Below are 17,235 nucleotides of genomic sequence, written 5' to 3' on the forward strand. Positions count from 1 at the left end.
TGGCAACAGTCCTGTGGGAGAAGGAAGAAAATACTGGTACATGGACCTGGAGGAAGTCTTGGCTTTAGGCATAGGAGCCCTAAGTTTCTCATATGGCCTTGATATCAACTTGAGGATGACACCAGCCCTACAGTTTTGACGATAAACCAGCAGCTTGGCCCTAACATCTCACTCATTAGCAACTGGCAGCAGCTCTCTACCCACTCTGGCTACTGGCTTTTTCAGCACCTGTCCTGTGGGAGCACAGGTGCTGGGTGAGGCAGGTAGACAGGCTATGTTCACATTGCTAACATGTCATTAGTATGTCCAGTCTCTTTTCCGCCAGGCCAGACATGTAGGAACAATGCCCAAGACTGCCTCAAGGCTTCTGAATGACAACTGCTTTCAAATTTCCTGCTTGCCATTAGGTTTCCCAAAGGCTTTCCCTCCCACCCCTGCCAAATCCTTTAACAAAGGACTGGTCTGGCTCAGAGGTTCAAGTTCTAGTCCTAGTACTCTGGCTAACCTGGTTCATTGCACTGATCCTTCATAAGAGCTGTGCCTCCTCTTAATATGGGATTGCAGATTGTCTTATTTTGAAACTTTAGGAGCGGGGCGTTGGTGGCTCACGCCTGTAATCCTAGCTACTTGGAAGGCTGAGGTCTCAGGATTGAGGTTCAAAGCCAGCCCAGGCAGGAAAGTCCCTGAGACTCATATCTCCAATAAACCACTCAGAAATCCAGAAGTGGTGCTGTGGCTCAAGTGGTAGAGTACTCACCTTGAGCTGAAGAGCTGAGGGATAGTGCCCAGACCCAGAGTTCAAGCCTCACGATGGACAAAAAAAAAAAAAAAGAAAAGAAAAAGAAAAAAGAAAGAAAGAAAGAAAAAAGAAAAGAAAATTTAGGGTGTATAAGAGACACTAGAAAATACAGCTGATGGTCTTTCTTGCCTCTTGGTGGAATTTGGCAGTGTCTTTGGAGATTGTTCCTAATCCCATCACCCAGGGAATTTACTCACCTTTACTCTTTGTCCAGTTCTCACATTAGAGCATTTACATTTGCCCTAAACTGGCACCACCTTTCCAGATTCTCCTAGCTCTTCAACCTTTTAGGAATGTCCTTAGCTGCCCTGTCACTGCGTGGAGTTACATCTTTAGTTCCCAAGTGATTGTTCCCAGGAGGCCTTTTATGTTACTCTTGGGGTTCATACAACCACAGCCTGACAGGCTTATGACAATAATGGACCTGAACTCAGGGCCTGAGTGCTACCCTTTAGCTTTTCCTGTCCACGGGGACATTCTACCACTTGAACCAAACCTTCACTTCTGGCTTTTTGCTGGTTAATTGAAGTCTCACAGACTTTTCTGCTCATGCTGGCCTCAAACTGAGATCCCTCAGATTTCATTCTTCTTTTTTTATGTTTTATTTCTCTATTGAGAGTGATTACATAAATTTCACAGTATTATGGGACAGTGATACCTTAGCTAAAGTCACAAACACATTTTAACCTTCACAAGGTGAATTGTCTTTATCATGGTCTATAAATCTTATGAACTTTGACAATAGAACTATTTCTTCCAAATTGGGTGATTTTACATTTCTTTCCTTTTGCTTAGTGTCAGCTGTTCCCTCTTTCTCATTCCTTCCCATCGCTGCCCTTGAGTTGCTTAGTTCACTTTCATCAGTGTCCAGTGCAGCTGATGGGCCCCTCTGTTGTATTTTTTTACCCATTTCCCTCTGATTCTGTGCCTCCTCCTGAAGCTTCCTTCAGGTGTGCACATGTATATGCCATATGTAGGGTCAAGAACATAGAGTCATCTAAGAACGATGCGACAAATTAAGAAGAGGTTCCTTGTTTCTTGAGTCCTGTTTACTTTGTCATATCTCATTGCATTTTGAATTTAACATCTGCATATCAGGGAGACCAGATTTCATCCTTCTTGGGTAGTTAGGATTACAGGCATGAGCCACCAGTGCCCAACTGACAGGCTCGCTCTTTTGGCCTCAGAGGCACCCATTTGAAGGTCCATTTTTTTTAATAGGAAGAGGCTGCACAACCCAATTTGAGCACCAAGCTTAGCTATCAGTAAACCTGAAGGCTTTGTGGGAAGCCACAGCCCATACAGCATGTGTCACAACTACTGCTCTACAGCTAGATCACTCTTTCAGCCACTTTTCTCATTCAGGCTTAGCCCCATGATTCCCGAGGAAAGGGCCCTGAATTTCAAATTGTGTAGCTGTGTCCACCACAAGTTCTGACAAGCCTGATCTAACTCTGCTCTCCTTTTGTTTGGCAGCTCTTTTGTGACAGGGACAGCTTGTTGTGGGCACTTCTCACCACTGAGAATCTGGGACCTCAACAGGTAAGAGATTCCTGAGCCTACCATGGCAAACCTGTGTGTGTATGTTGACATGGGGCTGGGTAGTTAGGAAGGTAAGGAATTCACGGACCAGCTTTTGCCTTCATTGGCCCAGCAGTGCAGGAGGACGCTGGGGAGGACCCGGCCTTGAAGGTCATGATAGCAGTGATGCCTTTGGGGTTAGCTTGTTGACACTGTTGAAATATTTTTATTCATTTTCAAGTACAAGCAATGGAACTCAACACTTCTGAAGTAATTTATAATAGTTGAATAATTTCATGTATTATTTATAACTATTGGATTTATGATACTCTTTCTCTAAAGACTATCTGGTTATGTGGCTCTGTAAAATCCCATCTAGCCAGGCACTACTGGCTCATGCCTGTAATTCTAGTTTCTCAGGAGGCTGAGATATGAGGATTGTGGTTCAAAGCAACTTGGGCAGGAAAGTCTATAACACTTTTTTTTCGTTTGTTTGTTGGTTGTGGGGCTTGAACTCAATGCTTGGGCGCTGTCCCTGTGCCCTTCAGCTCAAGGCGAGTGCTCTACCGCTTAAGCCATAGTACCGCTTCTGGTTTTCTAGTGGTTTATTGGAGATAAGAGTCTCAGGGATTTTCCTTCCTGGGCTGGCTTTGAACCGAAATCCTCAGATCTCAGCCTCCTGAGTAGCTGGGATTACAGGCGTGAGCCACTGGCACCAGCTTCAATGACACTTTTATCTCCAGTTAAGTACCAAAAAGCTAGAAATGGAGCCACAGCTCAAGGGGTTGAGAAAACAAGCCCAGAAACTGTGCCCCGGCCCCTAAGTTCAAGCCCCAGTACCAGCACCAATAAATAAATAAATAAATAATTTTAAAAATCCCATCTATACTTAGAGATGACTTTTATAAAATAATGACTTTTTTTGGTCCGGTCGTGGGGCCTGAACTCCGGGCCTGGGCGCTGTCCCTCAGCTCTTCAGCTCAAGGCTAGCGCTCTACCACTTGAGCCACAGTGCCACTTACGGTTTTTTTTCTTTTTGCTTATGTGGTGCTGGGGAATCGAACCCAGGGCCTCAGGCATGCAAAGCAAGCGCTCTACCACTGAGCCACCTTCCCAGCCCCTAAAATAATGACATTTTTTAAAACCTATAAAATTAGACAGAATGATTAGAGCATATCCAGGTTATATTTACAGTTCTCTGACCTGCAGACTTTATACAGTCCCATCTGATTATTTGCCATTTTATAAAAAACCTTGTTAAGGGCTGGGAAGATGGCTCAGTGGTAGAGTGCTTGCCTTGCTTGCATGAGGCCCTGTGTTCAATTCCTCAGCACCACATAAGCAGAAAAAGCTGGAAGTAGCTCTGTGCTCAAGTGGTAGAGTATTTTCCTTGAGCTGAAGAGCTGAGGGACAGTGCCCAGGCCCAGAGTTCAAGCCTCATGACCAACCAAAAAAAAAAAAGAAGAAGAAAGAAAACCTTGTCAAAAACCTTTTACTTTATTTTATTTATTCATTTTGGGTCCGGTCGTGGGGCCTGAACTCTGGGCCTGGCTTCAGCTCAAGGCTAGCACTCTACCACTTGAGCCAAAGCACCACTTCTGGCTTTTTTCTTTTTGCTTATGTTGTGCTGAGGAATCGAACCCAGGGCCTCATGCATGCAAGGCAAGTGCTCTACCACTGAGCCACCTTCCCAGCTAAAACCTTTTATTTTAAATTAAATTAATTTAATTTATTTATTTATCAGTCGTGGGACCTGAACTCTGGGCCTGGGCACCATTCTCCAGCTCTTCAGCTCAAGGCTAGTGCTCTATCACTTGAGCCACAGCACCACTTCTGAATTTTTCTGCTTATGTGGTGCTGAGGAATTGAACCCAGGGCCTCACACATGCAAGTCAAGCACTCTACCACTGAACCACCTTCCCAGCCCCAAAACCTTTTATTTTGAAGTAATTGTTGATTCATAGGAAGTTACAAAATAGGATAGAAGAGTATTTGTGAAACATCTTAGATAATATATATCAGGAAGTTGACATCAGTATAAGCCTTAGAACTTTATTCAGATCATGCTTATTTTATATACATGTTATTCTATGTAATTTTATCATGTGTAGACTCCTATGCTATGAAACTATTCATTTCACGCTTAGCATCAAGATCCCTTTTGTGCCTCTTTATAAAAGTCACACTCACCCTCTACTCCCCTCCTCTACTCACTCTTACTTCTAACTCCTGGTGACCATTTATATATACTCTAATTTTGTCATTTTGAGGATTTTATATATATGTTACCACGTAGCATGTCACTTTTGTGTGTGTGTGTGTGTGTGTGTGTGTCTGTCTGTCTGTTACAAGTGTTTAAATTCAGGTCTTTGCACTTACAAAGTAGGTACTTTTCTACTTTGAGCCACACTCATAGCCCTTCTTTGCTTTAGTTATTTTTCAAATAGGGTCTCATATTTTTGCCTGGGGTGGCCTTGAACAATTACCTCTGCCTCTTAGTAGCTGAGATTACAGGCATGAGCCACATTCCCTAGCCCTAGCCTGCCATCTTTTGAGATTGGCTGTTTTGAAAACTCAGCATATTCCTTCTAAGACCCATAGAAGTACTGCTTGTTATTTTGTTTTTGTTTTTTTCAGTCAGTTATGGGGCTTGAACTCAGGGCCTGGGCACTGTCCCTGAGTTTTTTTTTACTCAAGGCTGGTGCTCTGTCACTTTGAGCCACAGTGCCACTTCCATTTTACATTCTCACCAAGCAATGTATGACAGATCTATACTGTTACCATATTTGTTGTAATTATTTTTTATTTTAGCTCTACTAATAGGGATGATATCACATCACAGATTTAACTTGAATTTTTCAGATAGCTACTGATGTTAGACATATTTCTTATGCCTAACTGCCATCTACATATCTTGCTTGTTTAGTAAAATGTCTGTTTGTATCTTTGACTCATTGGATTTTTTTTTTTTTTGGGTCCAGTTGTGGGGCCTGAACTCTGGGCCTGGGCGCTGTCCCTCAGCTCTTCAGCTCAAGGCTAGCACTCTACCACTTGAGCCACAGTGCCACTTCCGGCTTTTTTTCTTTTTGCTTATGTGGTGCTGAGGAATAGAACCCAGGGCCTCTGGCTTGCAAGGCAAGCGCTCTACCACTGAGCCACCTTCCCAGCCCCTCATTGGATTTTTTTTATCTTTATATATTCTAGATTAATTCTCTGTTGGATACATGGCTTGCTAATATATTCTCCCATTCTGGAGTTTGTCTTTATGTCCTTTTAATAGCGTCACATCTTCTGAACGAGTTTTTTTTTTTTTGGGGGGGGGGTCCGGTCGTGGGGCCTGCACTCTGGGCCTGGGAGTTGTCCCTCAGCTCTACATACAGCTCAAGGCTAGCACTCTACCCCTTGAGCCACAGTGCCACTTCCAGCTTTTTTCTTTTTGCTTATGTGGTGCTGAGGAATCGAACCCAGGACCTCATGCATGCAAGGCAGGTGCTCTACCACTGAACTACCTTCCCAGCCCGCAAGTTTTAAGTTTTGATACAATCTAAATAATCAACTTTCTTATTGATTATGCTTTTGGTGCCAAACCTGAGAACTCTAGTCTTTAAGTTCAACCATTTATAGTAGCAATGAAGGCATATTTCTTACCTTCCTCCTTTCTCGGTTGCTTTTGTTTTGTCTTCTCTCTTCTCTCCAGGGAAGTGAAGTGTTCATCATATCTTCGTTCTAGATTCAGTCTTTACAAAGGATTTCTTCATATCACAAGACACTTTAATTAGATTTAAACCACTTTAATGGTTTTTTTCTACAACCAAGAATGGATAGGACACTCAGTACTTTCCTTGAACAACTTGTTGCATCCCTGAGCGGCTCTGAATGTTGAAATGCTGATGACCCTTTGTCATGGTCAGTATGCTTCCTTTAGCTATAGTCCTGGGCTGGAAGCAAACTCAACCTCTTCCTACAGGACAGGCCCTTACATGGCTGGAAACTACTTCTATACCTCCAGGGCTCTCTTTGCCAGGCACAAAGTTCTAGGTTCTTGCATTGTTTCTTGCAAACTGATCAGTTAGCCATAACTTTTGGCTATAAGTAATGAAGTCTTAATTCATAATGGCTCAAATAATAGGATTACTAGGATCTTAGACGACACTGAGTCCAGAAGTTGGGTGTCTGGGTCAATGGGTTTAGTAAGTGAAGACCATAAGGGCCCATATTCACTCAGTTTTCTGCTTTGCTACCCTGGTCACAGTACCTTTTGCTCCAGCTTTTATGCTTGTTTAGAGCAGTGCCAACAACTTGTAGGGTAAGACACTGGAAAGGAAAGGAGAGGAGAGGGGGAGAGAAGAAAGGGAAGGGGGAGGGTAGGAACAGGTCCCCTGCCTTAGACATGCTTTAAGATGAAGACACCTTTCCTAGGAACCCTGAGCAGATTTCTCATCCTTCTAGCTAAAATGAGGGCTCCATTCTTTTTTGTTTGTTTGTTTCTTTCTTTCTTTCTTTTTGCCAGTCCTGGGGCTTGAACTCAGGTCGTTGGCACTGTCCCTGAGCTTCTTTTGCTCAAGGTTAGAACTCTACCACTTGAGCCACAGCACCACTTCCAGCATTTTCTGTTTATGTGGTACTGAGGAATTGAACCCAGGGCTTCATGTATGCTAGGCAAGTACTCTACCCCTAAGCCATATTCCCAGCCCCAGGGCTCCATTCATAAGCCTCTAGAATATTGGCTGGCATTCTGCAGACTATGAAACTTGTTCCTGTGATTTCATCTTTCTAAACTTCTTCCACTGGTCCTTCTCCCTTCTGAAAGGGGCTAAAGTCTAAAGCTGGAGGAGCCTTCTCTGGTGAAGAACCATGCCAGGCTGTGTGCTGGGAAGCTGTGGTTGTTCCAGATGTAGCACTAGCTATGTGGCCAGACAGGGAAGGCTTTCAGAACTACTCTGCCACACACTAGCATGATCTGGGGATTTTCTGGACTTGTTTCCACAGTAAGAAGTAAAAATTGGAAAACCATTATCCCTACTCCAGAGGTAGTGAGGATGAATTATTATGAGAAAATGCCCTGCATGATGCCTGTTACCTTGGAGGCATTTAGACAGCACAGGTTGTGTCCTCATGATGTCTCCTGCTCCCACCACAATTGTTTTCACACTAGTCCCTGAAAGTTTGTGGAGGCCTAGCCTTTCAGTCCTTAATGTACCTGTGACTTCTAGCCAATGGAGGGAAGAAGGAGTTGCTGACTTCATAGAACAGAGAAGCCTCTTGCCAGTCACAATTGAGAATTTCTGCTGGAAGTCAGTCACATAGCATGGTCTTGTGCTTGACATAATCCCCTACTGGGGCAGGATGGCACACAGCTGTGTGTGTCATCATAGCCAGCATCACTTTGAAGGTTGGGTGATCTTTGAGCTGCATGTGGTTGCCACTTCTTGAGTGTTATTCTCTTATGAAATCCTGAGACTTCATTGATCCCAAACTCCAAGTTGTTACTGAACTCAAAATAAACTCAAATGAGAGTGGACTATGCCCTGGATCTTTAATGGAGCCAAGTGAGACATAGTTACTGTTTCCACTAACCAGCCGGTGGGCTCTGTGTGTGGCAGGGCCACCCTGGGCATCCCTTGGCACTACCTCCTCTCTAGCCCCCAGATTCCCCTTCTCACCCATGGGAGGAGCAGGATCTTGTGCAAACATCTGACCTGCCTCCAAGGCTGTTCATAGCTTAGAGGCAGGGAGTGAGGAGAGAGCCTGTAGTGGAGGCACCTGCTTGGGGTGGGAGGAAATGGATGGACAGGGTGACTCTCTGGAGCTGTCTTTCCCAGAGGAGCCCAAGCAGATAATAAAGCCATGTAGAAAACAGGATTAAGGTAATGAACAGGCAGGACCAAGTTTGATCTTTCAATAACACCAAAGCCTGACTGACAGGCAATCTGCAAGGTGGAGCAGCATCGCCAGCAGGACTCTGACTGGGCGGTGTTTGGTGCTGGCTAGATTCTTTGCTTTTAACCTGTCACTACTGAAACCTGAGCAGCGCCTGGATTTTCTTTCATGTGTGTGCCGTGACTGGGATTGGGGGAGGGCTAAGGAGGGCAGTGAGGCTCTGAGTTTCTGGGCTGCCCTCAGGTGATGGTGGGGGTTGGGACAACCTCCAAGGTACAGGCACCCTGCTGGGCACTAGCAGTCCTCTATCTGGAGCCATCGCCCACATTAGATGCCTATTCCTACGCAGCCTATGCTACTTTCAGAATGCCTAGAGACTGCTTTCAGGGTGTCCCTGGCTCCCTCCACCTCTCAGCACCACCTCTGGGGACTAATACGCAGGGCAGAGAAGAGAGTGGGGCGCTAGTTGGAGCACACGGGGTCAGAAGCAGCCTCGAAGTTCCAGCTGTTGTCTTGGTGGCTACCTCCTCCACCCCACCCCACCCCTTTTTTTCCCCTGCTTTTCTTTCTCTTGGAACTAAATGCCATGGCATTAGGCCCAAGAATTAGGGATTTCTAATGTGCTGAAATGAGGAACGTGGAGTCCTTCATCCTACCTGGGGATGCCGGAGTGTTCCTACTTCTGATTCTGTATGATCTTCAGACCTCAAGTGTCAGGAACTCCAGTACCTGTATCTTGACAGACACTGGTGACAGCTAGCCACCAAACCAGCCCAATCTAGGCCCTATAGTCCTGTCAAGTCCCAAGGAACCATACCAAAGCCATCCAATATACCTGACCCCCCCAAAAAATAAAGAAATAACCAACCCTTGGGGTTGGAGGCATGCTAGCCCATGAACAAAAGTGTCAGATACCAAGTTTGAATCTTGGACCAAAAAAAAAGACCCCCCAAAAACCTGACCTTGAAGAATCAATATATTTTAGCAGGCCTTTGGCTAGGCTCCAGAGGAGGTGCTGGGTGTTGACCGTGGGGGACTCCTCTTAGTAGCTGGATGGCCAGGTGGATTTTACTGGTCAGCACACACACACACACACACACACGCACGCACGCACGCACGCACGCGCACGCGCGTACACACACACACACACACACTTCCTTGCAGGCTTGTGAGTTTTGCCTTTTCTGCCATTTTTCTGGCATTGGTGTCCTAAGACTGGAACACAGCTGGCCTCTCTAGCTCTGGGCAGGTGGGCTTCAAGATGGAGAAGCTGGAGTGACACACCAGAACTGAGGGTGTCCCCATGGGTCTAGCCATAGCTTTGAGCCATCCTGGGAACTGTGAAGGGGGGACAGGGAACATTTGGTGAGCTGGCTGCTTTTAGGGCAGACTCCTTGGCATTGAGTCCTAGGGCACTGCCTTCCTGTAACAGTGTGCCTGCCCTGTAGACTCCCCCAGCTCCCCTCCACTTCAAGCTATAGTCATTCTTGTTTCACCTTAGGCCGTCATTTCCATCTCGAATCTCTTCCCAGCAAGGGCAGGAGCAGCACAGGCTTCCCACCAATTCTGACTGGTCCTCTATATTTCCCTTCAGCCTTTGAGTCTAGGCCTGGAGCCCCCGATCTGCCTAAGGAAACCTGCTCCCATGTCAGCATTAAGCCTTCTCTGATCTGACTCCTAGCTGAGCCTTTTCCACAGAGCAATGCTAGTGCTGGTAAGGGACACCAGGTCAGCCACAGGTGTGGCCTGGTTTAGTTTCCCCTGAGTGCAAGCTGGATCCTCTATACTGTAGATTGTCCCTACACTGAACCCAGTCTGAGTATAGGCATCTAAAGGCGTTTGGCATGGAAGAGGGCACACAGCTGGAGATGCAAAGAGTGGCCTGAGCATAGGCTGGCTGCTCTGAGGGCATCATTTGTGCCCATCCTGCCCAGCTGTAGCTTTGTCTCTGCCTCTCGTCCCCTGCCCCCACCCTGTGTAGAGGCCTGGCCTTCAGTCAGGGTGATTATGGGAATTGCCCCCTCTTTAAAGTACCTGCCTTCTCCTTTGAAAGTATTACTGACAGCTTTTTTTCCTTCTCTTTTTTCTTTATCTCTTTAAGGAACCCTGTAATTTCTTTCTCTTCTCTCTCTCCTCCCTTTCCTTTTTCTTTCTTGTCCCCTGTGTCCCCCTGAACTCTTTGAAATTGGCTCTCTGCCTGCTGACACCAAACTGATACTTTGCGTTTCACTTCTCCTTATCCCTTTATGGCAACAGATGTTGAAATTTTGTATCCTTTTATCTGCCGGGCTTGCCCCTTCCTGTAATTATGGTCCCCTTGTTAGCAGTACAAAGTGGGCTGCCGGGCTGCCTGGCCTTTGAGCCATTGTGTCTGAACACGTGTGCACAGGTGGGTGCTAGGGGTGCACGTACACACACATGCATGTGAGAGGCTGTGTGCTTCTCTTACCTGATGACACTCTCAGGAGATTCTCATCTCCACTCTTCTCCATATCTGTTCCTGTGTTTCCGTCACTCTGCACCTGGGCCAACACAGGTGAAAGCTGGCAGATGCCCTGAGTTTCTACAGGGGCAAGTCAGATTATAGAAGTGGACTGGTAGCCAAGGAACTGTGGCTGGGTGTTTGTATGCATGTGATGGTTGGTGGTGCAAGAGGAACACACAGGCTTGACTTTACTGCTTGTTTGTTTTTTACTTCTGAACCTTAGTTTATGCATCCATAAAATGGGGTTAAGGCATTGCATAGCCCTCTTGTGAGGATCACATAATCCCACAAGACCTACAAGAGACCAGACCTTCTGACCTCCCCTGTTCCTGTCATGCTGCTTGCTAGACTGATTCCCCAGAAGCTCTGCCCTTTCTTGCTGGATAACTTGAAGAAAGACATCTCTTCTGTGGCCTTTGAACTTCCATATCTGCAGTCACAGTGGCTTCTACCAGTGGCCATGAACCTGAATGCTGGCAGTCTGGAGGCCAGATCTTGTGGCATGTCCCTCACACTCTTGAGTGACTGCTGGCTTCTGCTAAAACAGCCAGGTCACCCTAGCTCTACAGCTGTGTCCTTGCAATTCCTTCTGCTTAGGACATTCACCTGTCATTGCCTGTTACAGTCCCATTACTCACTAAAGAATGGATATTCGCTGGGGCTCAGTGGTAGAGTTCTTGCCTTGCATGCATGAGGCCCTGGGTTTGATTCCTTAGCACCATATAAGCAGAAAAGGCCGGAAGTGGTGCTGTGGCTCAAGGGCACTAGCCTTGAGCTGAAGAGCTGAGGGACAGTGCCCAGGCCCAGAGTTCAGGCCCCACAACCGACCAAAAAAATTTTTTTGGAGGTTGGTCATGGGCTTGAACTCAGGGCCTGGATGCTGTTTTCTGCTTAAGGCTAGTACTCTACCACTTTGAACCACAACCCCACACTTCTGGTTTTCTGGTAGTTAATTGGAAATTAGAGTCTTACCAACTTTTCTGTCTGGGTTGTCTTTGAATTGCAATCCTCAGATCTCAGCCTCCTGAGTAGCTAGGATTACAGGTGTGAACCACCAGTGCCCAGCTTATTCTTTTTCAATCTGTTTCTTCATAGAACTTCTTTATTTTCTCAGCATTACCTACCAGTAGATACCTTGAATGATTAGTTCAAACTCCTGGTTCAAACTTCTCTTCTTGGGCTGGGAAGGTGGCTCAGTGGTAAAGTACTTGCCTTGCATGCATGAAGCTCTGGGTTCCATTCCTTAGCATAAGCAGAAAAAGCTGGAAGTGGCACTGTGGCTTAAGTGGTAAATGCTAGCCTTGAGCTGAAGAGCTGATGGACAGCGCCCAGGCCCAGTTCAGCCCCATGACCAACAAAAAACAAACAAACAAAAAACTTTTCTTCTTCACTGGACTGAAACACTCCAAAGATAGACAATGCTTCATAGGCACAACTCACATCTTTATCTTTTTGGTGCTGGAACTCAGGGCCTCATCCTCTTACTTGGCTTTTTTACCCAGGGCTGGTACTCTACCACTTGAGCCATACTCCACTTCTGACTGTATGCTGATTAACTATAGATGAGTCTCATGGACTTTTCTGCCTAGGCTGGCATTGAATCATGACCTTCAGATCTTAGCCTCTTGAGTAGCTAAGATTATAGGCATGAGCCACTGTGCATGAGCACAGCTCACATCTTATAAACAAATAGTGCTTACTTAATGGTTGTTAAAAGTGAGGAAGATAGAAGGAAGACAGAATAAAATCTCCCATTCTCTTAGTGACCATGTTGAGCCTGACAGAAAAATCTACGGAATGCCCTTCTCCAAAATAGCCAACAAAAAGCCAGCCTGGAATGGCTGAAGTGGTAAAGGATGAGCCTAGTGAGTAAGCACATGACCCTGAGTTAAAATTCTGGTACCAGAATGAAGCAGGACATTAGTGTCCTAGCTATACAGGGCCCAGGCTAGAAAGAGAGTAGTGTCTCTTTACCTGACCTCTCCCTGAGAGGTTTCAGTGCTGTATTTTCATTTCCTTCCTCTCCAACTGGCAGCAGAAGGTGCCTCTCTCTTCCCCCTCCAGTTGAATATCACTGCCTGAGCAGCAGGGTGACTTGAACCAGGGAGACAATTTTTTCAAAAGCCTGCTCAGAGATGTTGCTGCATGCTGCTTGCGTTTTCTTTCCAGTTACTATGACTTCCAGAAGCCCTGCACCCAGGCCGAGGAACGGCTCTCCAACAAGCTGTTCTCTCACCACTCCCCTCCCCCATTCTTCAGGCTTACCTGGGCAGGCTGCCCATCTGTCTTTATCTTTCCCTGGGTAGAGAGAGAATTGCTGGAGTCAGGCTGAGGAGGCTAGCGTGTAGAGGCCCCCAACCCATAGCAGCTCTTGGAGGCCCGGGCTTTGTCTGCAAGAGTTAGAAGGGAAAGGACTTTTTGTCTGAGACTCTATAGTAACAGGCCTGGCTCTTGCTCCTCTTAGCTGGGACCTGGCGCAACAGCCCTGTTCCCACACAGGTTGTGCAACAGCCAAGTCTCTGCCCCCCTTCTCGCCCCCCACAGTGAGAGGCCGAGAAGCATTCTTAACATTCTTTCCAGAGAAAAGGGGTGAAATGTCTGAATTTGGGGGTCACTACGTAATACAAATTGCAATCTAATCGTTTTTACAAGAACACACTTGCAGTGAGAAAAGCAACCCAGGAGGGGGGGATGAGGAGACAGACAGCTTGTTTTGTCCCCCTTCCCCCCAAAGTTTGGGGCTTTTGTTGGCCAGTCCCCTCTTCCACCACAGCAGTGAGGCTAGAGTTTTCTAGTTAAATTGGGCCTGAGGTGGGGGCTCACAGTGCCATTTCTGTTTGTTTTCCCAAATCAAAGCCCCAGCAGGGCTCCTATGGCACTGCTGGGCCGCTATTAGAAGAGCCAGGCCATTCCCAGACCTGGTGTGTCAGTTTATGCTCTGAACTTAACCTCACCAGCACTGCACAACAGAGCCTTGAGGGTCCTGTGTCCAGAAGCAAAAGAAATTGTATCTTTTTATTGGGGTTTAAAGTGTGTGTGGCCATTTGAGCAAAGCATGACAGAAACTCCTCAGCCCCTGGCCAGGCTTGGCTGGCAGACATTGGGCAATCCCCTGCCCACCCCCCCCTCCAGGGATTGCTACTCACTGGGCCCTTGGGTCTCTCCTAGAGAGCCCTTTAGGCTAATTTGATTCTTTAACAGGTGGCTGAGACGCTGAGCAGGGCCCAAGCTCTGAGTTGAGTATGGATATTCTTTGCCTCATAAAATTGCTGACCCTGCCAGCCCCATGGGTACCCCTCTCTCAGAACCTTAGGACTGGGCAGGTAGGGCCATGCTGGGCTCTACTGCCCATCCCCAATGCCTTTCATCTTCTATTTCAAACAAACATGAAATTACTTCTACAGATTAAAGGGGAGAGCTCCTCAATCATTCCTTATGGCCTCACTAATGGAGGGGGCAGGGCCCCCAAATCTGGAAGGAGAGGGAGAATTGTGAAGTGCAACATCCCCCGTCCACAGCTCAGATGTATATGTGTACCTATGAGTGTCCACAAGGAGACTGTGGAGCGCAGTCACGATGCGTGGTCATGACTGGAAGGTAGGGCTTCTTTGAGAGCAATGTTAGTGACCTCCAGGAGACACTGGTCTGGGGAGAAAGCCTTTTCCCTGTTCCCTCAGGTGCTCCCAGCAAGGGACTACTGAGGAAGAGGACTTTCCCTTCCATCAGGAGGCGAGGCACAGGAATGCCAACCTGGGGTCTAACCCTGCACTGGACAGCTGCAGTGCTCATTGCCCAGGGCTCACACAAAAAGGCAGCCAACCTCCATTAGTGCCTCTAGGGAAGATGGCGCTTGCTTGGGAGGGGGAGGTTGAGGGTCAGTCTGAGTGAGTGTGAGGCCAGAAGCTGAAGTCTTCATTCAGACAAAGCCAGTGGCCTTGTCTGCCGCAAGCCTCAAGCTGGGTACTGCTTGGCCATGGAGTCCTCCACCCCAGGCCAGGGCCACTTACCTGAGTCTCCTTGTGAAGTGCCCATGGCCTTGTTTCTCCTGTCATGCCATGGAAGAGGACCCAGCATCTCATGGGTGAAGACAGCAGAGGCACTGGGTCTAGAAGGTGCCTTTTCTCCTTCATTTCCCCTGAACATTCTGTAGAAACTAAGTCCACCCATCCCCTAGCCACAGGGATTAGCGGGTGCACTTGATGTTGAGGGGTAGTTGCTAGGGCCAGGAGGCCCCCCTACATGGTTGCTAGGGGTCTGGCATGGGGCAAGGAGTCTGCCCACTGCCGCGGTCACGGAGGGAATTACACAGTCACAAAGAAATTGTTCTTCTCAGTAATCTGCTCTTGGCCACCGGGTGGGGTGCGGGTGGGGGTGCAGGCTGGAGCACAGCGGGCTGGGGGCTGTGATCACAGAGGCGTGCTAGCCCCGGGCTGGGGGCCAGAGGCCAGGAACACCAGGGACCAGTTTGCTAAGCTGCTTTCTCAGCAATTTCTCTCCCTGGACACAAAGGTGTTTACTTGCTCTAACATCTCCTGGGACTCCCCTTCTCCCTTTGTGTGGTCTTTATCCCCAACGAGGTTTGAGCCCCAGATTACAGGCACGAATTAAGGCATTGGACTCGGGCAGCTCAGAACTGCATGACCTGCAGGATCAAGGAGTTTAAAGTAACTTAGTATGTATATGAGAGGGGGGCCAACGCCTTCAGTGAAGTCCATACACTACCCTGAGGTGACCGGTGTGCAGTAAGAGCTACTGTGTGTGCCCAGTGGAGGCTTCTGCTAGGACTGGCATGCCAAGGGAGGGGCAAGGGGTGAGCACTGGTGCTGGGTGGAGACTGAGCAGAGGCCTCATCTGGAGTGAGGAGGAGTCTGGCATCTCCGTTGGACCCCTTTCCTCAGGAAGTCTTCCAGCTGAGGAAGTAGAGCTACCTGTCCCCAAGGCCTGATGCCATCTGCAGAGTGTACGTGTGCGTGGCCAAGGTGGGCAGCCTCTCACCCATAGCCCTTCTTCCTCAGTGGGCAGCTGATGACACACCTGGGCAGTGACTTTCCTCCAGGCGCTGGGGTGCTGGATGTCATGTACGAGTCCCCGTCTACACTACTTTCCTGTGGTTATGACACCTATGTACGCTACTGGGACCTCCGCACCAGTGTCCGGTGAGTATGCTGGGTGAAGGGCAAGAGGGCAGAGCTTGGTGCCCATCCTGGTCCTCCTTCCAATTCTAGATTGGCCCATGAAACACCCCAGAGATGTCACATCAGAGGCTAAGACTGGTGCAAACAGGCTTGAAGCCTGTGCAGCCTCCTGGGTCCCATGACAAGTAACCCAGCATTGGGAAGCACAAAGGAGGGCATGTCAGCTGCATGGCCCTGGGGCTGGGGAGAGTCCTTCACAGAAGATACCTTTTCCTATTATGTTGGTTACTAAAACAGTATGACAGTTCAGGCTTCTCAACCCAGCCCAGAACAGCTCACTAACCCCCCTCCCCCCAGCTCCTCTAGACCTGGGGAGGCTGGACTGGAAACGGAGGGTACCACATCTTCCCCTTGCCTTTCTTTTCCTGGATAGGAAATGTGTCATGGAATGGGAGGAGCCTCATGACAGCACCCTGTACTGCCTGCAGACAGATGGCAATCACCTCCTAGCTACAGGTTCCTCTTACTATGGTGTCGTACGGCTGTGGGACCGGCGCCAGAGGGCCTGCCTGCACGTAAGTGCCCTGCCTACTTCATTCCTCATGGCTACATCTGAGAGTGAACACCATGGCCAAGGATGAACTTGAAGCTCGCTAAAGGAAGCTTATAATAGCACACAGCCCGGTTTCCTGGGTGAAGGCGCTCCCGTTTTCTACTTGGAAAGCTCTTACCAGCTCTGTGCCTTCTCTTCCAGGCTTTCCCGCTGACATCAACCCCTCTCAGTAGTCCTGTATACTGCCTGCGTTTCACCACCAAGCATCTCTATGCAGCGCTGTCTTACAACCTCCACGTCCTGGACTTTCAAAACCCGTGACAAGCAATCCCTTCTTGCAGGCCAGGGGAACCAGCTACTCAGGGACCTCTCTTTCCACCCCTGCCCTGTACCTAGACCTGTGACTTCAGTGCTCAGACATTAAAGGCACTAGTGCTCACCCAGCAATGCAGGACCTCCCTGGATGTGTGGAGAGATGGGACCTGCTGCCTTGGGAAATTGCAGCAGAACTCAGGCCTATGTCTAGCACCCTTATTTGGCCAGAGCAAAGGCCCCTGGCCTGGAAAAGCTAATCCTGCCCCTGCTGCTTTGCAGAGCCATGACGTCCTACAGAGTGGAGTGGGCCACTTTGGTCTGACCTCACCTTTTACCAGCCTCTTGGAACTGGGGACTCATTCCTGAGGCAGGCACTGACCTGGTTTCACTTTGAAACCAATAAAGGACAAAGAGAACCTGGCAGTTGTGGTGAGTTCTGAGCTAGCCTTACTTTGGACTAGCTCTGTGAAGACATACTACTATTTTCATTTTTGTAAAAATAAACTTTGATTTGTTCACAGATCTGGTTCTTTACTGGCTCTGCTGC

At 48.0% G+C, this 17,235-nt stretch overlaps 1 protein-coding gene across 1 annotated transcript in view; it reads left to right on the forward strand.

Annotated features, from left to right (window-relative positions):
* Window positions 1–17,208, forward strand: part of Fbxw4 (F-box and WD repeat domain containing 4) — an 88,367-nt gene extending 71,159 nt beyond the window's left edge. Inside the window, exons 6-9 of the mRNA XM_042689658.1 lie at window positions 2,276–2,341; window positions 15,701–15,841; window positions 16,254–16,395; window positions 16,575–17,208. Coding sequence (XP_042545592.1) covers window positions 2,276–2,341; window positions 15,701–15,841; window positions 16,254–16,395; window positions 16,575–16,694 — 469 coding nt within the window. The 3' untranslated portion in view covers window positions 16,695–17,208. The remainder of the gene's footprint in view (window positions 1–2,275; window positions 2,342–15,700; window positions 15,842–16,253; window positions 16,396–16,574) is intronic.
* Window positions 17,209–17,235: the final 27 nt, after the last annotated feature.

Source organism: Dipodomys spectabilis, unplaced genomic scaffold, assembly GCF_019054845.1.
Source record: "Dipodomys spectabilis isolate Male_0828 unplaced genomic scaffold, ASM1905484v1 ptg000125l, whole genome shotgun sequence".
Classification (NCBI taxonomy): Eukaryota; Metazoa; Chordata; class Mammalia; order Rodentia; family Heteromyidae; genus Dipodomys; species Dipodomys spectabilis.